The 23,096-nt window shown below is 44.5% G+C and overlaps 2 protein-coding genes across 13 annotated transcripts in view; both read right to left on the bottom strand.

Moving 5' to 3' along the window:
* Positions 1-1,927, bottom strand: part of LOC137163998 (phytanoyl-CoA dioxygenase, peroxisomal-like) — a 73,714-nt gene extending 71,787 nt beyond the window's left edge. The window contains exon 1 of one of the 3 annotated variants that reach the window (XM_067564595.1): positions 1,615-1,927. In XM_067564595.1, coding sequence (XP_067420696.1) covers positions 1,615-1,692 — 78 coding nt within the window. In that variant the 5' untranslated portion in view covers positions 1,693-1,927. Of the gene's footprint in view, positions 1-810; positions 949-1,614 lie in introns of those variants that run through there. The other 2 variants (XM_067564594.1, XM_067564596.1) reach the window with 2 other exon arrangements.
* A 12,855-nt stretch (positions 1,928-14,782) lies between these two features.
* The window catches only part of SEPHS1 (selenophosphate synthetase 1), a 30,067-nt gene continuing 21,753 nt past the window's right edge, over positions 14,783-23,096 (bottom strand). For all 10 annotated transcript variants that reach the window (XM_067564588.1, XM_067564584.1, XM_067564586.1 and 7 more), the window contains 2 exons: positions 21,352-21,564; positions 14,783-16,714 (listed from right to left, as the gene is read on the bottom strand). In XM_067564588.1, coding sequence (XP_067420689.1) covers positions 16,500-16,714; positions 21,352-21,564 — 428 coding nt within the window. In that variant the 3' untranslated portion in view covers positions 14,783-16,499. The remainder of the gene's footprint in view (positions 16,715-21,351; positions 21,565-23,096) is intronic.

Below are 23,096 nucleotides of genomic sequence, written 5' to 3'. Positions count from 1 at the left end.
TAGGTGTCACTAAAATATATGTTAAATATAATAAAAATAACGATGGAAAATACCTACAACATTAGCTCACCTGATCTAGGGAACAGTTTTGCATCTGCTAAGTATATAGTACTTTGCCTGTCTAGTTTTAGTCATCAGGAATTCGTTCCTCTCTATCAGAAAATGTCTTCTGAGATGTAGCTTAAATTTCTCCTTCTTAATTTCATCAAATTTCTCATATGCCATCCTAAATAATTACTATCCATCCTTCGTGTTTATATCCTTCATATATTTGTAGACTTATGTCCCTCTCTATCACTGTCTCTTCCCAAATTGTTACTCAAAAGTATGCTGCTCACCTACCAACTTTTTCTTTGACTTTAGTTGCATATTAGAGCCGAACTGCAGCAAAAAATGAAATATTTTTACCATCAATGAGTTACATAACTCTTCCATACCTCAACTGCCATACTTGTAAAATAGAGTTAATAATTAACACTTTTCATGCAGTCCTTTGAGACACTAAGTTGAAATGAAACACACACAAAATAAATCACTATAAAAGCTTCCTCTAATTCAATACCTCCTCTACACCTTTTTCAACCTCCTATGTTTCCCATTCACCTCCTGTCAAGTTTTTAAATGTTTTTACAGGACCTTTTCAAAGATATAGAATGTATATAATCTCTCCATTTTTTCTGTTTTAGTTTCCACACCCTGAGCCCATCCATATATCTCAGCATGGTCTGAGATGCACCATGAAATGTGAGTACCACAGACTTCAACCTCCCTCCTCCTCCAAACTCTTTGAAAATATAGGAGAAAGCTTACCATGTCTAAGCCTCTCTCTTCCCCAGACTTGTGTTCACAAACCAGCATATATGTGAGCAAATCAGGTAGCCGGACACAAAACTGGAAACTCCTGTGGACAGCTATCCAATTTTTGTGCACCATCAGGTGCAGAGCCCCTTTGAAAAATCTGACCTGTTAGGTGTAGCATTTAAAAACCCATTCCACTAAGATTTCAAACAGGGGAACACCCCGAGGAGCAGGAAGTCTGTCACGTGCCCCTTTGGAAATTGTAACAGGTACAAAGACCAATTGGCATCTACCAGACCGGCGTTTCCAGCAAGCACAGGGCAGGGAGTGTGCGCGGAGGGTGACAAACACCCTGCTCCAAGCAACCCTAGAGATGGTTAAAGGGCACAGGGGCTATTTACCCAGCCCCACAGCACGCTCAGCACTGCACACGCTTAGAGACACGGCCCCCACCCGCCAGTCTCACATACCCACGGGGACAGGGCGAGGCAGTGACAGCGTCTCTGTGTCCTTCCCAGGCGCCTGATAAGAAGCGGAGGCGGAGGCAGAGGCTGAGGGGGGGCAGCCCAGGCAGAAGGGCGGCGAGGGGAGGCAGGCCCAAGGCAGAAGTCAGTCAGTCAGTGAGTCGGCCCAAGTCCCGTGCGAGGAGGCGGTGCGGGAAGGGGGCAGGCAGCCCAGGCTGCAGAAGGGGGGAAGGGGGGAGGCAGCCCAAAGTCCCCCCGATCGCCTCCCAGCCCGCGGCGCGGAGCCCATGAGGGGCGAAGGGGGTAACGGGGCTGGCGTCCCAGACCCCGCAGCCCGGCTCAGGAAGGATACGAGGGCAGACACACCCAGGCGGGGGCTGAGGTGCCGCAGGATCGTGCCCAGCCGGGCCGCCGCCGATCCTCCCTCCATGGCGCCTAAGGCTGGGGCCGGAGCGAGGACGCAGCAGCAGTTGCCGTCAACGCCCCCCGCCCGGGCTGCCTGACGGGCGAGCACCAAGCCCGGACCGCTGAGTGCCGCCGCCGCAGCTTCGCGCTGACCCACTCCGAGAGGCGCCTACGCAGTCTCCTCCCCCGGCAGCCAGTGGGCGGGGCCGCAACGGGCCCGGCCCACACGGGGGCGAGGCGCAACCCAAGCCCCGCCCACCATCGCCACTTCGCACAGTGTTCCACCCCGCTCGCTTCCGGCGGGGGGCGACGGCTGCTTCTGAGCGTGCGTGAGCGCTCTGGGCAAGCTCAGTAACGTCTGCTGAAACCGCTGCCCTCCCTGGGCCTGCCGCTTGCCCTGACGTGCCTCCTCGCGCCGAACGTGGTCAGGTGGGGGAGGGGTCTGAGCATGCTCCATAATGTCTGTTGAAGCCGCTGCCCTTGCTCTGCTTAAGGGCACATAGTACCCTGCCTCCTTGCTCTGAAGGAGGTTGGGGGGTTGTGAGTGCGCATGCGCGAGAGAGAAGCTGGGCTTAGGGATGAGTGGGGCAGTGGCCCAGATAAGCTCAAAGTTACCACCACGTGGGTGAGCCACGAGCCATCTGCGGGGGTGGCCCATAGAGGGCGCAGTGACAGCGGGGTGGTTGGAGCATCGCAGCCCACTTCCCTTCAGGGCTGTTCTCAGAAGGCCGCTCTGGCTGGATACTGCCCAGCGCCAGCCCCTCTCCTCTGTCGGAAATGATGCGTTCAGCTGCCAAACGAGATTTGGTTCCATGAAGTATTTCACGCCCGCCACCCTAAAGCTCATCACGATTATCACACGGGAGGTGTTTGTGATTATCACACAATTATCGCATGGGAGGTGTTTGTGATTATCGCACGGGAGGTGTTTGTGATTATCACACAATTATCGCATGGGAGGTGTTTGTGATTATCGCACGGGAGGTGTTTGTGATTATCACACGATTATCGCATGGGAGGCGTTTGTGATTATCACACGATTATCATGCGGGAGATATTCGTGATTATCACACGATTATTGCACGGAAGGTGTTCGTGATTATCGCGCGATTATCATGCGGGAGATATTCGTGATAACCGCACGAGAGGTGTTCATGCCTTGTCAGTTGGCAGAGGTGTAACGTCTGCGCACAGCACCTCACAGCAGCTCGCAGATTTATCTCATCTGCTGTTCTGATTGCCTGACTGGTGCTCCACTTCCTGCAAGCCACCGCTAAGGTTAAGATTCTGTTACGTGTATTTTTAGTAACAGTCAGGGACAGGTCGCGGGCAATAAACAAAAAGTCACAGAAGCCGTGACCCGTCCCTGACTTTTACTAAAAATACTCTGGGGGTGGGGGCAAAACAGCTGCTGTGGCTTGCAGCTGCTCCAGCTGGCTGACTGCTGATGGGCACCTGCCTGTGGATGGCCCCCGGTTAGCTGTGCGGTGGCCCAAGCTGACTGCCGGTCAGCTGCTTTGCATCCCCGAGGCTGGCCAGCCAATCAGCTGTTTGGTGGTAGCCCTGGGCTGACAGCTGCTCTAGCCCAGCCCCAGAAGTCATGGAAAGCTGTGACCTCCGTGACCAAATCGTATCCTTAGCCACTGCAAATGTAGTTTCACTCCATTTATTTAAAAGTGGTATTTTTATCACACATGGTCCTTAAAACACCATCATTTACTTTTGCAATGTTGTTGTAGCCATGTTGGTCCCAGCATATCAGAAAGACAAGGTGGGCGAGGTAATATTGTTCACTGGACTAACTTCTGTTGCAGAGAGAGAAAAGCTTTTGAGCTTACACAGAGCTTCTTCAGGTCTGGGAAAGGCCTTGTCTACATTAGCACTTATGCCAGCAAAACTTTTGTCACTCAGGAGTGACACCCACCATAGTGATATAAGTTTTGCCAGCATAAGCGCTTGTGTTGACAGGGCTATGTTGGGGGAGACATTCTCCTGCTGTCATAGCTACCGCCGCTCGTTTAGGTGGTTTTATTATGTTGGTGGGAGAGCTCTCTCCCATTGACATAACGCAGTGTGATGGGGTGGCCTCCGTGCTCCCCTGGGCCGAGCGCTTTTTCACTGTGGTAGGACACAAAATGGCCGCCCGGGACTCCCACCAGTCTCAAGATGGCGGCCGTCTCTCTTCGGACCAGTCTTCCCACAGGTCTTCGCAGGCCGTGTAGTGCCCTTGGGACCTTGGGTTTGGGGGTAGGGGGTGTCTGAGCCCGCCCTCTCCTTCGGACACCAGCCCAGAGGCCCTGGCTGACAGCAGTGGCTGGCTGCTGCTCTAAGGAAATGCGCAAGTCTTTTCTCTGGGCTGCTTCCCTACCCTGGACCCCCTCGGGGCTAAGTGGCCACTCCACCGGGGAAGCCCCTCTGCTTTCCTCTGGTTTCTGCCACTCACTGTTCTCCTTCTCCAAAGCTCCTTCTCCTTCTCCAAACTCCAAGAGCACACTGCCTGGCTGGCAGGGAGCTCATATCTGCTCCCAGGCAGTGCTTAATGGGTCTCAGCTGGCTCTGGCCTCAGCTGACCCTGATTAGCCTGGAGGGAGCCTTGGGCAGCTGCTAGGGGAACAGGGCCTTGATCATTCTTGGGCTAACGTAGCGCCCTTCTACCACCCTCCAGTAGCCCCTGTCACAGCAGCTACACAAGTGCTTACACCAGCAAAATTTGTATCACTCAGGGGGTGTTTTTTCACACTACTGAGCGACAAATGTTTTGCCATCAAAAGTGGTCATGTAGACAAGGCCAGTGTCAACTAAGTAGGAGGTGAAACAGATAATTTAGCATAAGTAGTTAACACATATTTTAAGGGACCATTCAAGTTGAAGTGGCCCATTAACTCCTGCAGTTATAGGTCAAAATAGGGGGGTTAGTGAATTACAGATTGTTGTAGTAAGCCATAAATTCAGAATCTTTACTAAGATCATGATTTTTAGTTTCTGGCAAAGCTGTGAATTTCAGCTCCCTGGTTTGTCTTTGGAAGGTGTTCTGCAGGTTTACTTTGAGGACAAGGACTGAGAGATAAGATATGCAGTGCTCATTTTGTGACAAGTGTTCATCGAGGGGTGATATGGTGTTTGTGTCTTTTATCATTTTTCTGTGTGAGTTCTTTCAAGAGTGTAGTGATTGTTTGGTTTCACCCATGCATAACTGTTATTGGGGCATTTAGTGCACTTGATGAGGTACAGCACATGTTGTGATAGGCATGTGAAGGACCCATGGATTTTGAAAGGTGTGTTTTGGGGGGTATTGATCATCATAGCAGTGAAGATATGTATACAGGTTTTGCATCTGTTGTTCTGGCAGAGTGTGGTACCACTTTGAGTTGGGGGGTATTGTCTGTGGGGAGTTTGCTTCTGACAATGAGCTTGGTGATGTGGAAATGGAGAGAAAAAACTCTCTGATAGGTTCGGTTTGGGATACGGGGGGTTAAGCGAGACAGTGATGATTCTAGGGGTTTGCTTAACCAATAAACCCTTTATTTTACAATAAACAATCCTATCCTTATAATAAAACAGTTCTATTTCTATAATAAACAGTTTCACAGCAAGCAATTACACAGCAAACAGTGATAGCAAAGGGCAGGAGAACTCCGTGCACGAAAGGACAAAATGTGCCACCCAAGACTTTAGCGTTTTGTGATCTCTCCTGGATCAACGCGTGGCTGCCAGCATGTGACACTAGGGTGCCCAGTTTTGGAGTTCCTCAAAGAAGTTACAAGACAAACACAACAGAAAACAGTTAATCCATACTCACAAACATTATATACAGGTATACTATGCTGGCCAAATTCAGTTGCCGTTTGCTTTAGATACTGCAGACGGGAGAGAGCCACTGTGAGTGATCAGTTCACAGTGAAGCGGGCTAGTGAAGATGCGTCAGCCCGCCAAGCCGACAAAACCAGGCGATATGCAGGATGCCGGGTGGATTCAATTCCTCTCTGCCTTCTGCCACCTGGGTTTGAACTTTTATAGTTTCCCCTGGTCAGCAGAGGCTAAGCCCCATTGGTTGCTATTTGCTGCATGACCTTCTAAGGTCATGGCTTGGAGTTTAGCCAACCAGGTACTCCTGATTTCCCGGGCAGGTATGAACCAGCCAACCAGGTGATTACAATTATCCTGGGCAGTTGCTGACCACACACCAGCAGGTGGGGTCACTTCATTTCCTTATAAGGAGACAGGTACATGCGGCTTGTGCTGCTGAGTCAACCCTCCCTAGGCTGCCTCTTTATCCACATGGGGGGGCAGTGAATGTGGTGCTGCAGACGCCACTATGCAATTCAGTCTCCACAGGTGACAAAAGTGTTGCTGGCATAAGTGCTAGTGAGAGTTGGGGATTGTCCGAAGGTCAGAACAGGGGGTTCAGGAAAGATTTCTTCCATGACATGGTCTCCATTGAATATGGGTTGTAATTGTTTAATGATATCCTCTATGAGTTCCAGTGTGGGGTGGTAGTTGACAACTAGGGGATTGTGTAGCTAGATTTGACTATTTTTTAATTTACTTAGCTACAAAATAACTGTCAAAGCAACCAGGACAAATCTAGCTACTTTCACAGCTGTTCACAGCTACATTCTGACAAAGTAGCTAAAGTTCATAATAATAATAAAATCAATCTAAGCGCCCAATTTAAAAAAAAAAGTGCAGTCTATGCTTCCCTTAATCCCTTCTACAGATACCTCCCTCCTCACCTCCATCCAATCCATCCCAACACCCCTCCTCCAGTTCCCAACATCATTAGTTTTGTCACACACAGATTGCTACAGAACAAGGGGGTGAAACTGTAACAAAACCCAGCAGGGAAGGACTGGCAGATACAAGGCATTGCATTTATTTGCAGTTATGCACCACGCAGTTATGCACCACGCAGGCAAGACAGTTACTGGGTGGGAAGCACACATTGCTCCATTTAATCTGGGATCACCTCACCTTGCCCAATCCCCTCTCTCTTCCTTGAGAGAAAAATAACTAACTCCTGCCTCAGTCCAGCTGCTACTTACTTTTCTGCAAATGTCACTAAACCCGCAAAGTGGCATCCTGGTGACAGCTGACAGGAGCTTCCTCTCCTCCCCCCTGCTCAGCACTGACTCACCCTCTGCCTGGAAACCAGTGGGGGAAGTCCCAGACTGGAGCCGCCAGTGGCTTCCGAGACCTGGAGAGGGGCTCACCTTGTTCTCCCCTCCTTGCCCAAGCCAAGCCAAGCCCAGCCAGCCCCGGCCCTGCTGCTGCCAGGTGCGTGGACGGCAGCACCCAGGAAAAGTTGCTCAAAGTGCCACGGCCCAGCCCAGGCTGGGGCTGGGAATGAGGGGGTGCGGGGCAGGACAGGTGGCCCTTCCCTGCCGGCCAGGAAACACAAGCCCAGGGGGCACCTGGGCAGGGGGGCGCTTGTGCTGGGCAGCTGAGGGATAGGAGGTTGCAGATGACCAAGGAAGCCCAGCCCCCAGGAAGGAAGGAAACGACACAACCGCCTGGGTCCTGCAGCCCCACTCACTCAGCCATTGCCTGCCCCGGGGCAGCTCTGACCGGTGATGGCGGCTCCTCCAGTCCTGGCCACAGCTGTTGTGCTGTTGCTACTGCACGAGCCAGGCCTGCCGCCACGGCTGGCAAAGCGAGAGCAGAGCCCGCTGCAGGAATTGGAGCCCCCGGGGGCAGGGCTTGGGGAAGCAGGATGTCCCAGACAGTCCCTATCCAGCACGCCAGAGTGGCTGTGCCTGCACCCACAGGGGTGCGGGTCATCCTCAGACGTCAAGGTCAAGCTTGTACGGCGGAAGATACAATGTTTGTTATGTAACTTTTGCAAGGCGCAAAAATTAAAACTGCTGTCACATTTTCACACCGCGCAAGGACAGATAGCATATATAGTACAGCGTGTTGAGTGGTGTTCGTTTTCAAAATACATTTCTCTTAACTGTCTCAGTCTGACTCTGACAAAACATCTAAAGAAAAAACATATACACAGCGTTTTCGAGAGGAGTGACAATCACAGAAGCAATTCAAGGGCTGGCTGAAATCTGTGCAAGGTAATCCGTCAAAGGCCTTCTGCTGTGACTGCAAAACCGAAATCATAGCTGAGATTAGTGATGTTGAAAAGCATAGCCTTACTGCAAAACATGTACAGAAGGCTCAGCCTTTTATCAACCCCAAGCAAACAGGCATTGATTTTAAGCCTATCAACAAACAAAATATAGCATCGGCACAAAAAGCAGAAGGGAAACTTTCACTGTTTATTGTAGAACATTGTTCTACTCTGACCTGTGATCATTTGACGGATGTGTGCAAAAAAGCATTTGCCAACTCAAAAACTGCTTCTGAGTTGACTCTGCACCATACAAAATGTACAGAGATCATAAAGGAGGTACTGGTACCTAACTTTAAAGAGGCAATCTTAAGTGACATAGGTGACAGAAAATACAGCCTCATCCTAGATGAATCAACAGACATCAGCATGACAAAGCAATTGGGTATCGTTTTACGTTACTTCAGTGAGAAAAGGGGCCAGGTTGTGTCAACATTCCTAGAACTTGCCCTTCAGTCTGGTAAGATATTGCAAGAGGAATACGGCTTGCCTCACCTTGTTCTAGTCAGGTGTGTGTGTGTCACTCTTTACAACTAGCGGTCTATCACGCATCTGAGGAAACGCTTCCCCGAAACATTGAGTTCCTTATTAAGTGGACTTATAATTGGTTCTCCTTATCTCCAAGTCGACAAGAGGCATACCAGAAGATATATGAGACTATTAATTGTGGAGAGGAACCCCTTAAAATAGCAAAAATGTGCCCCATTTGTTGGCTCTCCATTGAGTGAGCCGTCAGCAGAATTCTACACTAGTGGAATGAATTAAAGCTATATTTTGAGTGCTCTCAAAAAAAGGACAGCTGCTACATGGCAGAGATGCTTTTTGCCATGTACAGTGACGTGCAAAATCGCTTGTACTTAATCTACCTCAAGTCTGTTCATACTGAGGTACAGCACACAGTCAAGGCATTGGAGGGGGAGAATACAGACCCTGCTAAACTCCTCAACATATTGATAGCCCTCCTGAAATCTGTGTGCGGGAGAGTTATGATCCCAATGGCACGGATCAACATTCTGACCACCTCTATTGAAAATCACCTGGATCCATCTCCTTACTTGGGTTTCAGTTTTGAAAACTCTATCAGAGTCGAAACTGTCACTAGAGAGCATAAATGTGCTGAGGAAAAGATGCATTGACTTCACGGTACAGCTAAGCAAAGAGCTTCAGCAATGCCTGCTAGTGAATGTCAAAACTTTGCAAATGATATCAGTACTGAGCGCCGAAGAAGTGCTGAAAGCAAACAAAGGCATACAGGAGATAATTGAATTAGCTCAACTCTTTGGATTTGATTTAGACACTACAGACAGAATTGTAACACTTCACTAAGTGGGGAAAAAACTTCTCATATTGTTGCTCTCTGGGCTGAGGTCAATGCCTTCCGTGATGCAGGAAACACAAATCCATTTGCAGACCTTCCACTGCCCCATTCGAACGCTGAGGTTAAGCGTTTGTTCCGTATGATGAACATTGTGAAATCCAAACTGAGGAATTGAATGGGCATTAACATTTTAAATGCCATCCTAAGAGTTAGAACAGGACTGAAATTGTTCAGGGAATCTTGCAGTACTTACAACCTTACTGACTTGGTAACAAAACCCATTAAGACAAATGCAGCCTATTTGTTCAAGGAAAAGCAACCTTTTCACAGCAGGGAGCAAATGGAGCCCAACCCCAGCAATCAAGAGCCAAGTACTGAGTATGAAGCACATGAGTGGGAGATGGACATGATGGAGATATAGGTGTTATTAAAAATGTGTTCACCTCACAGTTTTGAGCTATTTTGTGAATCCATTAATTAGAACATGAAGAAATGTGTGTTTTAGTAAAATATTTGCATGTGTAATATATAGCGGTATATAGCTAAGGATGATTTATGAATACTTTTGATAGAGACATTAGTGACAGGTGTTGAATGTTGATTTAGCTACATCTAGCTACTTTTGGGTGCGTCTTGGCTACTTCCTGCCTAGAGGAGTTGGCATCTGAGTGACCTGAGAATTTGATCAGCCATGTTGCTGGGATTATGTGGTAAGGATTTTACTTTGAATCAAGCCTAGCTTAAATTTTATCTTCTAGAAAGCATTTTATCTGTATTTCTCTTATAACCATTTCTGACTTGAATACTTGATACTTGTACTCTCTTAAAATCTCTCTCACTAGTTAAATAATATTGTTTTATTTTAATCTAAACTAATCCAGTGCTGTGTTTAAACTGAACAGTTTGGTAACTCCAGTTAAAGTAGCAGACTACTGAATATTGACCCTTTACAGGGGCAATAGACCTTTAATATCTGAGCTGTCCCAGTGCAGAACACATGTTTTTGGGAAAATTTTCGGCTGGGGAGAGTGTAGGGTCATCTTACCAGTGGTTAACCAAGGCTGCTGGAGACCAGTGGAAGTCTGTGGTGTAGCAGGCAGGCTCCTGCATTCAAAGCATTGTACTAGGGCTGTATAATATATAGAGATTAAGTTCATACTTATTGCTGTCTGTAGGTTTCCCAGCAGAAAGCCACAGTGGCAAGGCATTATAAGGGTAAAAGGTGACAACACTTCACTGGTCTGGATTGCACCCCAGAGCTTCATACTCATCTGGCGACCTCTCTCTCTGCAACTCGTGCTGCTCTCTCTTTTCGTGACTCTGCTCTCTGGGTAGGTCACTATATAGTCCCTCCTTCTGGGCTGTCAACATCCCTCTAGACAAGCTGTCTGGTGGGCATCTCCCACCATCCTGTACCATTTTCCAGTGGCTGGTAGGGGAATCCAGGCCTGCCTGCTACTCTGGGTTCCAATCCAGGGACCCTACAGTCAGCAACCAAGGTTGTTGCGTTTTCATTGGGCTGCTTCACCTCCCACAGGGTTTCTTCTCCACCCTTCTGGGTAAATCCTTCTCTCAGGGCCAGTATCCTAGGACTCTCTCTCCCTCTCCCTCCTCCCTCTCTAAGGCCAGAGAGTACTTAAGACCTAATGACGACCATTGAGTAGGAGGTGAGAATGGGTGAGCAAAGTAATTTACCTTCAGTAGTGTGATAGCCATTCCAAGTCTCTGTTTAAACCCAGTTTGAGAGTGTCAAGTTGAATGTATTATCAATGTATCTCAGATGTTCATGGTGCATTTGTCCAGAAATTCATTCTCAAGGTGGCCCGTGAAGACACTGGTTTCACCCTTGCGGAGTGTGCTGGGACTCAGGGCTTCAACCGGGCCAAGACTCAGGGCTTCAGCCCCTGCTGGGCGTGCCAGGAGCTTGTTGCTTCACCTCTCTCGTTACAAATTAAGCACTGCCAGTAAGTTACTTCCTAAGAAAGTCATAGGCAAATGACAGGCAGTGCATCACTGTTCGTGAATTTAATTATAAACATGTTTTTAAGGGGAGCTGGTTGGCCACGTTTGGCCCACAGGCCATCTATTGAGTATCACAGCCCTAGACCTTCATCACCACCACCACCAAACCCAGGCTTTTCTCCCTTGAGCTCTAGGAGAACACCATTAATTATGAGTAAGTAGTAGGTTGTTACAGGCACTGAAACCAACCCTGGAGTGAATTATTTTTGAAACCATGTGATAAGATATACTGATGTACAGTCTGAGCATTATGAACATAGAGAAAAGAATGTAGAAGAGAAAAAAAAATATGAAGTCCACAAGTAGCATTTGATCAAAGTCAATGGCATTTGCCAGGGTCTCTGACTTTGGTTAAGTATTTTCTAAGCTAGATCTGTCATTTTTCTGGATTTTATAGAACATTTTTATATAGCTGTTTTGAATTTAGCTTTTAGTTTTAATGTTTTCCATTCATTAAATCACAAAACTAATACAAACCAAATGAAACAAGGTTACTTACCAGTAACTGATGTTCTTTGAGATGTGCTGCTCATGTCCATTCCATTATAGGTGAGTGGACGCCACCATGCATGGTTCCCGGAACTTTTTTCCCCTTAGCAGACCCCGTAGGGCCGGTTCTGGTGCCCTCTAGAGTCCCGCACGCATGTCGTGGCATGTGAGGCACTGCCAGCCCTGCACCCCCTCGGTTTTGAAAAACTACCTGAAGAGTTCTGAATTGGCTCATGAATATTCATGAGTTAATCTGGAGAATATATGGTGGTGTGCCTCAAAATAATTAAATTAAAGGTATCAAGGTGTGCCATGGCAGAGAAAAGTTTGGGAACCATTGATGTAGGTGTTCACATAATGTTTATGGGGCCATAGGTAGAGAAATCTAGATAAATAGAGAAGGCCTGAAAGAAGGATAAAGACTGGAAGTGGTGTGGTTATTACCTTAGAAATACCAGAAATAAAGTCTTAGCTTCCCTCTTTTTGAGAGAGGTCTCTTTGAAGGACCCAAGAACTAGGATGGAAGCGTTGTTCCTACTTGATGGAAATTTAACAAAGAGGCATTCTTCCCAACTGCTTGCCAGACACATGAGATAAAAAACAGTAAAACAAAATAAGGCATTGAACAATCTGCCTAAATATCCCCTTGCAATTGCCCAGGTTTCATTTCCTTGGGACTTATGTCATGAATCATTAGCCTAATAGTTCTCAATTCTTCCAGAAAGAATAAGATAAACAAGATCTGAATCTCTAGCAAACAACAACAACAAAGCAAAAAAATTATATTGACAAAACATTTCACCTTCTTTATACATCATAAAAAAGAAAGAAAAAGAGAACTACGCCCCCTATTTTGGGTCACTTTTACAAGAGGCTCTGGAGACATTGAAAGTAACAAGTTTAAAACACTTTGGCTTGTGAATTTCCTTTTTATTGCCTAAGACTTTGTCTATACTAGCACTTATTCCAGCAAAACTTTTGTCACTCAGGGGTGTGTGTGTGTGTGTGTGTGAAAAAAAAAAAAAAAAAAAAAAAGGCCACCCCTAAGCAACGTAAGTTTTGCCAGCGTGTTTGTGTGGGCAGCGCTATGTCGGTGGGAGACGCTCTCTCCTGTCGACGTAATGCAGCTACACAAGTGCTTTTACAATAGCATAGCTGTATTGGTACAGCTGTGCCGCTGTAAGTTTTAAGGGTAGACTAGCCCGAAGAGTTTTCATCCCTTGTTGATATTTGTTTGAACATTTAAAACTATTCCTTCATCAGACAAATGAATGCATTTCTCTCTGCTTATGTACACCATGTACAAATGGCTTTGGGTGCTTGGCTGATAGAATGTGGCTTTCAAAATAACGTGTAATCATTATCTTTGGCACCACAACTGAAACATTTGGCTTTAAGCAACTTGCTGAAAACTGCATAGGAAGTTAGTGCCAGACCAATTATTAGAACTCCAGAGTTGCTGGCTCCTTGTCCTGTGCACAACACTACAACATGTTCTGCTGTATTTATTTTATTTTTTTTTTAAATGTCTACTGCCTCCTGGCTTTGTTTGAGTTACAATCTGCATTTACCAAGACAAAAACAAAACAAAAAAACCCCCCTGTGACATACAAATTACAGTGTATCTAGCAAGATTAGTTGTAAAGTGCTCTATTACTGTCACCTAAGTAATCAGCCATTTGGAGTTTAGAATGGTTCAATTAGAAATAATATCCATATCAATTCTGACTAAGGAGAACATCGCACTTGCACTTCAGAGAGCAGGAAGTGTTTCAGAATGTAAATTCGGACTGTTAAAACAAGGTGATTGCTTTGTCAGGCACTGCAAAATGAGACGGTTTGTAGAAGAGACAAGGCCCTGGTAGGAGAAAGTTGCTTCTCTGAAAGGTCAGTAAAAAAGGTTGTTGGAATGAAAAAAGATGTTAATGTGATAGCTTGATTGGTGCAGGTTTTCATTCACGTGGTCTTTTGTTAGTCTTAAATATTCTTCCCTTACGCATTTTTATCTATGAGGTTAATCACTTAACATAACATTCAAGCTATCTTCAGTAAATGTGAAATGTTCCCTCAGATGACTGGTCAACTAACCAGTGTAACAAGAAATATCCACAAAACAGTGCATTCTTCTGCTCAAGGCCAGTTTCATGTCAATCACTAATCTGAAATGTGACAAGATCTTTATAACAAGTTTTACACTTATAGCATCACTGAGGAATGCAAAGCACTTTATAAATATTTATTTAGCCTAAATGAGATGCCAAAGAATTTTTACAATTTTAAAACGGATACGAAAATTAAAATATGCAGTGTAGTTGTAGCTGTGCTCATCCTAGATATTAGAGAGACAAGGTGGCTAAGGTAATATTTTACTGGACCAACTTCTATTGGCTTGAAAGCCTGTCTCTCACCAACAGAAGTTGGTCCAATAAGAGATATTACCTCACCCACCTTGGCTCACAAACATGAACTGTCTTCTCCAAAATCATAAAGTAAGTTAGTGAAAGCCAGACCCTGAGTTTGGAGTCTCAGGCCCCTAGTGTAGAGCACAGGAAATGCAGATTAGCCAAAGATTTAGATCAAACATTTTTTGGAGTGACAACTGATTTTCGGTGCCCCACTTCAGACTCTTAGCCTGACTTTCAGAACAAAGGAGCACCTGCAGCTCCCACTGATTTCAGCTGATGTTGTGGGTGCTCAGCACTGCAGAAAGTTTAGGCGCTGGAGTCTGATTCTGGGTGCTTCTGGTCCGATTTCACAGGTGCCGAGCACCCACAGCTTCCATTCATGGAAACTGAAGTTATGCTCATAACTGAGGGTGGGGCAATGGGGGGAACAAGACCAAAGTTTTCTAGAGTAGCAACTAATGGCCTGATCCTGCTACTACTGAAATCAGTGGGATTTTTGCCAAAAATTTCAATGGAAACAAGACCGGATCTTTAAGCATCTGCTGAATGAACAAGCGAGGTTCATCTCTAATGATTATAGTAACTCTTATTTAAAATTCTTAGTTTACAACCCTTGTTATTCTTGATGGCGGCTCCTGGACACATCTCTTGCAGTAAAAACAATCACAGATTTTCTTCCTTCCCAGCCTGAATTTCAATCAGTTAATGAGACATGGTGGGTGAGGTGATATCTTTTGGTTCAATAAAAGGTATTACCTCTCCCACCTTGTCTCTCTAATATCCTGTGACCAACACAGCTACAACTACACTGCATACAACAGTCTGGCATACTCATTTAAAGCAACTGGTACAGCAAAATACAATGAATTCTACTCAGCAGGAGAACTGTATAGAGTGCAAGTCTCACTCTTTTTGGAAGGTGATAGAGCAGAGCTCAATTAAGCATATGCAAGGCTCTTCCTTTTGGTATGGAAAGTTGTGTTCCTTACAACGGTACAGTTACACAGCTTAACCCATTGTTGGGGAAGGCAAGTAAGCTTTTTGGTAAACAGCATGATGCATTTCCTTCCACTGTTAATTGGAATCTCATTTTTTGTTTTTTTAGTGTTTTACAGCAGTAATTAGCTGCTGACTTACAGATAAAATAATTAAAAACTATTCCAGAGTTTACGCTTCTTAATAAAAAGGATTAGTTGTAGATAGTCAACTCATCCCACAACTTTGACATCACAAGAGACATTAAGCCGAATGGTAGAGCTTTCATAATTTACCTATTAGGGCAAAAGCAAGTTTTAATAATCCCACTTTTTAAAAATCCAGATAGGATATTTTCCATCCCTGCAACCTGCAATTTAAATACAAATCCAAAAAGGTCATGCACTTGTACAAGAGCAATAAAAAAAATTAAATATTTATTTGAATAACAAGCTTAAGTTCAAGCTGCAAAGTTGGCAATGTAGATTTTAAACACAGATCACAGAAGCGTCCACAAAAAATGTATTTGAGCAAAGAACAAAAGTACTAAAATTATACTAAACAGCTGCTGATTTTAAAGAAACAAAAGAAGACTTGTAATCACTATACAAAATGTAAAATGTATTAAACATTACCATCCACAGAACAGAGGTTTGTTTTTAAAGTGATTATATTTAAAAATTATTTGTGTAATTAATTATATAGTGAATTGTAAATGAATATTATACAGAAACCTCCTTTTGGTCTGCAATACCTTTGTTGCACTATAGCACATCCAATCACATTGCAAAACTGAGCAATTATTATTTTTTCCTTACTATCAATAAAGAAAACAATTATTGATAATACAGTAAATATTGTCAGGTCTACAAAGAATGAAATTAAAATTTCTCCTTCAACTATGAAGTGCTTTCCATGCAAAGTTAGCACTTGCTTGTTTAACAGAGTGTGCTACCAAGCAATGTCCAGGGTTGTAGATGCTCTCGGGTAGAACTAAACTTTACAAATAAAGATTGAATGTAATCATGCAACCCTCTTACTACTTGAGTATACCCACTGTGTCACTTACCAATTTACTGCCTTTCCAGAATATCATTCAAGGCATCCAAAATTAGACAATGATAAATATACATATAATGAAAGGACACACATTGCTATTTGACACTACTACTGGTAATGTCTGTGCTACGTGAAAGCACCTTTAAAAAGAGCCTATGCGGCAAGAGAAGTGTCTAAAGATTCAAAATGAATCAACAGTATTGGATAACAATATAATTCTCAACTCAGAAGCTGCCTCAAGATTAGGTGCATCTTCAGTTAATGTAACAGGAAAAAAAGGCAATGGATTTTATTTTATTAATTGTATCCACTCAAACTGACCTAAGGCCATCAGATGTGCAGATACAATGAAGTTTTTTTTTTTCTTTTTACAGTTCTTTAAATTGTAGGATGATAAAGGAATAGATCTATTTTAAAAAACAAAACAAATAGCTATTTTATCTAGATTAAGAAGTGGCACCAGGCGTCGGGTTCACGTTTTGAGTGGCCACTTGTGGTGCAACTTCAATGATTCGTGGTTTATCTATAATTCTGGCAGTACGATTGCCCTTCTCTACAATCCCGATAATCCATGCTTGGTGACCCTCGCCGTATTTTGGAGATTTGATCTCAGCGCAGAAACGTGCTGCCTGTTCACGTGGTAAACAGATAAGGAGGCCTCCTGCAAAGAAAAAGGATCAGCACATTAATGCTTGGTTGCATTTCAACATCAAAACATTTAGAACTTGACCCTCAAGTCCTTATTCAGGCAAACTCTTGTTGACGTCATAGGTTCTCTGGCAGAATAAGGACTGCAGAAGATGATCTGGTGGAGGTCTATCTGTTGTCACTGTGAAGCAGGAAACTTGTAACCATAAATTCAGGAACAAATAATTAAGTGCAACTAAATATGCACTGCAAAAGTTAGTGAAAAAGTAACATGCTAAGAACAGCAAAAGACACATTAAAACACAACAAAGGCATTGCAAAACTGTAACAAATTTTGCACCTCCCTGTGACGCACTCACCCTTACTAAAAATTCACATATCATCATCATTATGATGAATAAAGAGCCTGATTCTGATACCCTGACTCACTGCCCAACACCTTAATCCTCAATTAGTCCCACTGATTTCACTGGAACCCCTCACAGAGTAAGGTGCTGTTCAAGGTGAGTAAAGCTGTCAAAAGGTGACCCAAAATGTCTAGGTCTGACCCTGTAAGTCTTGCTCAGTCTCTCTGATTTCGGGCGCAGGAGACTCTGAGGGGCCCCTCCCGAGTTGGCGCTGGGCTGGAGCTAGAGAGGCAGGCACCACGTGGCAAGTGGGTTTGGGCGGGGGAGACACACGGGACCGGCTCCGCTGCCACAATGAGCTGCAGAAAGTCCCCCAAGCGGGGCGGGGGTGTGTGTGTGTGTGTGTGTGGCGTGTGTCCCCGCAAGGTACAGATCCCCACCCTCCCTGGGTAGCTAGGGGGTGGCGCCTTCTGGTGGGAACCAGGGACTCTTCCAGCCCTGCTGTGTGTGGAGGGGGTGTGAAGCCTGGGGGGGGTAGGGGGGGTGAATGCAGGCTTGGCCCCTGGGTGCCAGAGATCCACAGTACACCACTGTTTAGTAGGGCTGCTTATGTGAATAGTTTTCAAACATTCAGTCTTTTCCACAAAACCCTCTCCCCCCACTCATTATTGATTGAAAATAACGTTTGCTAATGAAACATGTTTTGAGTCACCACAAAAAAAAAAAACAACCCAAAGCAGCATGCTTAGCATTTACATAGTAAAAATAGGAATACAGTGGTGCCTCCGCAACACTTTCTTCCAACAATTTCAAATCACTGAAAGGATGGTCTGGCAAGTTTCTGGAATGGATGTTTGGAGATCTGGGTTCTTTGTGTGGTACCTTGGCCAGGGTATTTAATCTCTCTCTGCCTCAGTTTCTTACGTGTAAAAAAGCTGAAAATATGTCCTTGCCTCATAGTGTTGTTGTGAGGACAAAGCTAAGAGTGTATGTGAAGTGTTCAGATACTATGGCACTGAGTGCCATGGAAAGGTCTATTAAAAAGTTAATTTTACTAATCAGACCTCACAGCACCCAATGAGGTAGGAAAGAGAACACAGAAACTGGTATGTTGTTAAAGCAACTACTGCATTCAGTACATAGTAATCTCACACAACCCTTTGGTATAGAAAATGAACAGTCCCTGAAGAATTTAGCCAGGACACTCCTACTCTTATGAAGAGTGCCAAAGTACCTTAAGTGACCACAAATAGTAAAGACCTTGGGTCTTCTGTCTAATCTAGGATGGCACATCCAGCAGCACAGTTGCAGCCTATCATCATCATCATAGAAAGTAACTGATTCAGACGAAACTCTGGGAGAAGAGCACCATCTACTGAATTACCCACAAAAATTCCGGCCGTGTACAGGAGTTTCTTTGAGCTTTTTTAAAAGTGTGCCAATCCTAGTTATCTTGTGCAATCTTATGGATCACAGCTTGTGGGGGGATAGCTGCAGGCCTGGACTTTAGAGATGTGTGTGCGTGTGTGTGTGTGTGCGCGCGTGTGTGCGCACGTGCATAGGGAGTATCTTCATGTACAAGTTGCTCTTTCTATGTAAGCAAGTAGGGAAAGGAATTACATTGAACAGAAACCATCTTTAATTTAAGGCTACAGAAGAAGCAGCTTTTCAATAGTAATGATAATTTAAAAAAAGATAGAAATAATGTTTATGTAGGTGCTATGTAGACCCACTATTTCTGCGATGAATGAAAACACCTAAATCTCCCAGACATTTGAAGATGTGCATCCCTTGTGCCTCTCTAATCAAAAGCAACAAAAGCAGAAAGGCAAAAAAACACTATGATGTTTACATTACTCCAAACATAATAGGCCAAATTAATCCCTAGAGGAAGCAAGTGGTACTCCCATGGAAATCTCTGGAGCAAATTCAACAGTGACTTCATTGGTGATGTAAATGGATCAGTGAACAGGGTTAAATAGTAAAACAACATAACTTGTATTTGGCATTCAGCAAATAACTTGCATACCAATTGGACAGAAAGGAGGAGTGCTGGGAAGTATAAATGGACAAGTGATTAATAAAGGTGCAAGGAAGTAACCTGCACTCATCAACTTTTCCCTTCACCCCCTCCGATTAGTTGCCTATCCTGCTATCGTATGCCAATGATAAGTCCACTTTACGGTCTTTAGAAATAGAGAGGTTATAAATTGATGCTATTTGCAAGTTTCCACTGAAAACAATTCTCATCTGAACACCATCACCCCATGTTCTGGCCAGGCATATATCACCAACTCCTAATGTAGAGCTTGAGCTACTGTTTGTTACTAAAGGCTCATCACCTTAACACTAGTATTGGTGGATACTCAAGAAACAGCAGTTATGAGTGCTTTCCATCATTTGCTGTACTTTGCTACAAAAATCTGTCTGCAAAATATGAAGCTACAGATGTAATATTTCAGGAAGTTTAAGAAAACAATGGGCAACTGCTCTGATTATCCTGAAAGTAAATACAGGAAATGCTACAAGTATCCATAAAGTCCAATTCACAGGTTCTGTAACGTGTCAAATCCAAGTCCATAAATACCTGGAAAACTGGCAAGAAGTATTCAAGCAATATCCTCATCTACACTGTGAAGATGCCATTTGAAAGGAATTCACAACAGAGTGTAAAAGCACACCTTCCTTATGAATCATCTAATGTTTTCCAGAGTTTAATCTTTTTGAGGAAAAGACAGTGGTGGCACAAGGTGTGGGATGGACAGCCTGAGACTAACGTGCTCTATTCGCAGAACAAAGATACTGCAGGAACCAGGATATACCAATGGAAGTTTCTGCACAGTGCTTTACCAGAGTCTCTCACTCACGAGGGAAGTGCCTCAAAGAATAAAGTAATTCAGTCTCCATTCCCATGCAGGGTTTGACCTCTCTGCAGGTGCCACTTAGTACCAGTTGAGGTGGTGTTTGTTATGCAGACACTTATCCACCAAGAAATAGACTCAGACTAGTGAACACATTCACGTAGGTCACCGGACAGCCACTAGAGGATATTTTTATCTGTACTGAGGGGGGTCTGGATTTGAATTCTTGAAAGGGATCACATTCTATACCCTAAGCATCTGAGCCACAGTCTCCCCAGAACAGAGTTTCTCTTTAAACACCTATGACTAAAGAACAATTGAATGTATCAAGGTAAGTTGCATATTTACTAGAGGAAAGTTTATAGCTCTCATTGTGAGAGAGTGCCTCTTTCCAAATTGTCAGACTGTTTTGCTTCCAGGGGCCCTCTTTCTGCAGGGAACTTGAACAATACTTTTGGAGAGAGAAAGATAAGACATATGGCGGATGAAGAGGAGATGAGACAAAAATAGAGAGAGAGAAAGAAAAGAAGAAACAGAAGGGGAGACCAAAAGGAAAAATGAGGTAGAGAGATAGAATAAGAGCTCTCTTCTTGAAGTTTAAGAGGCTGGATGGCCAGGGAATTAACAAATACAGAGCTGTTTACCTCCAGGTCTCCAGTTCAAATGCACCACTAGAACGTAGTGACCAACGATTGTTGCCACTTGATGGTTTTTTAGCCATTTAGGAGAAATGAGTTTGGTGTTATCAGCCTAATTCCTAATAAATGAATGCAAATATGACAAAAATCATTACTGCCACCGGCATCTTACTTCACAGACTTTAGAGAGACCAAGTATTGAACAGGTTTTGGGGACTAAATTCCTTTCTCACTGGTAGTGATAGTCTCTAGGTCAGAGACGCATTCACAGAACTGTGGGGGAATAAACCTGCACTGTTGACACTTGTGCTATGTATGAATAAAGAGACAGCTTCAGTCTCTGGGGCTGGTAATCCAGCCCTAAAATTCATAGATAGATTTATAATGAAAAATACAAACACACTTATTTGATTGGCAGTAGCATTGCAGGCCCTGTTACTTTTGTGAAAATGCAATGCTGGCTGCACTGGGATATGTACATTTTCAAATATTCACTGATCTGTAATTAATATTTCCAAAGAAATATGTTTTTAAAGAAATTCAGAACCATAACTAACTACAAATGCTAGATGTTTCAGTTAGTCCCCACAAAAGGTTTTATAATACAGTATTTCACAAAGGAGGAGAGAAGCATATTCAAAATAGCTTGGTGGTTTGGAGCAGGCTGAAAAAGTTAATTATGAGCAGCTGTATGGCTGACACTCTGACTAGCTTGGCAACATCATTCAGACTCAACGCTTGGTGTTTGTAGGGTACACATTTGGAATACTGTGAAATTCTGAAGAGAAAAAATTAGTCACTCACCTGACGTCTCAGGACAGGTCCCATGCATAAGGCCAAACATATTGCCACATGCTTTACTAACTGCAGCCATTTTGGCTAGGACAGGAAGATTATGGATAACAAAGGACACCTCATTTCGCTGCTGTTTGGCTAGGTTCTGTGCATGCCCCAGGATTCCAAATCCTGTGATGTCTGTAGCTGCATGCGCGTTGAATGTGTGCATGAGTCCAGCAGCTTGAAAAGAAAAAGAAAGAAAGAAAAAAAAAAAAAATCAGGGAAAGTAACATTTATATCATATGACAGATGATTAAAAACGGTTACTAACCTTCTGTAACTGTTGTTCTTCGAGATGTGTTCTCCTGTCCATTTCAAGTAGGTTTGTGTGCGCCGCGTGCAGTCACCGGAAGGTTTTTCTGCTAGTGGTATCTGTAGGGTCGGCTCTGGAGCCCCCTGGACTCATGTCTTCATGGAGCCGTAGACAGAGCCCTGCTGACCCCCCACCTCTTCAGTTCCTTCTTGCCAGCTGGCTCTGACAGAGAGGCAGGCGGGTGGGTCTTGGAATGGACATAACCAACACATCTCAAAGAACAACAGTTACGGTAGGTTAGTAACTGTTTTTTCTTTGAGTGCTTATTCATGTCGATTCCAAGTAGGTGACTCCTAAGCAGATCCATAGGAGGAGGGTTCAGTGAACTGCAGACTGCAGTACTGCTCTACCAAGCGGAGTATTGTCTCTGGCTTGCTGTGTAATAGCACAGTGTGTCACAAAAGGTGTGACCAGACGACCACATTGTGGCTCTACAAATGTCTTGGCAAGGATCTGAGCAAGGAACACTACTGAGGACACCTGCACTCTTGTGGAGTGAGCTGTCTGGGCTGGAGCCCGTATTTTTGCCAAGTCATAACACATCCTGATACATAATATGGGTCATGAAGAGATTCTTTGTGATGATACCGGAACGCCTTTCATCCTGTCTGCTATTGCTATATAGAGCTGTGTTGTTATTCTAAAGGGTTTAGTCTTCTTGATATAAAAAGCCAAAACCTAACTCTGTCTAATGTCCAGAGCATGCAGTCTCTGCTCTCGGCTGTTGGTGTGTGGCTTTGAATAGAAAACTGGAAGGCATATGTCCTTGTCTGAGTGGAATTGTGACACCACCTTTGGAAGGAAAGTCAGGTGAGGGCACAGCTGAACCTTGTCTTTGTAGAAAGCCACATAAGGGCGCTCAGACATGAGGGCCCTGAGTTCCGAGACTCTCTTGGCCGAAGTTATGGCCACTAGAAAGCCTACCTTCCAAGGCAGAGAGAGAAGCAAACATGTTGCTAGAGGTTCAAATGAAGGACCAATCAGTCTTGACAGTACAAAGTTGAGATCCCATTGGAGAATTGGCTGACGTGTTTGAGGGTATAACCTGTCTAGACCTTTAAGAAAACACCCATAATGGGGCTGGCAAAGACCAAACTGCCTGCAACCCAGGGATGAAATGCCAAGATTGTGGACAAGTGGACCTTGACTGACAACACTGACAGTTCCTGCTGTTTGAGATGTAACAGATAGTCCAAGATGAAAGGTATTGAGAACAGCACGGGCGGAGTACTCCTTGGCGTTTACCAGATGGAGAACCTCTTCCACTTAGCTAATTATGTGGCCCTGGTGGACGGTTTTCTGCTGCCAATGAGAACCTCTCTGATTCTGAGCACTCTAGTTCCAGATGATTCAGCCATGGAGCTTCCACGCCGTGAGGTGGAAAGTCTCTAGATTGGGG

This window comes from Emydura macquarii, unplaced genomic scaffold (genome assembly GCF_026122565.2).
Source record: "Emydura macquarii macquarii isolate MOO-44397 ecotype Brisbane River unplaced genomic scaffold, CSIRO-AGI_Emac_v2 contig_2636, whole genome shotgun sequence".
Classification (NCBI taxonomy): domain Eukaryota; kingdom Metazoa; phylum Chordata; order Testudines; family Chelidae; genus Emydura; species Emydura macquarii.
This window is presented reverse-complemented; position numbering and strand designations above follow the sequence as displayed.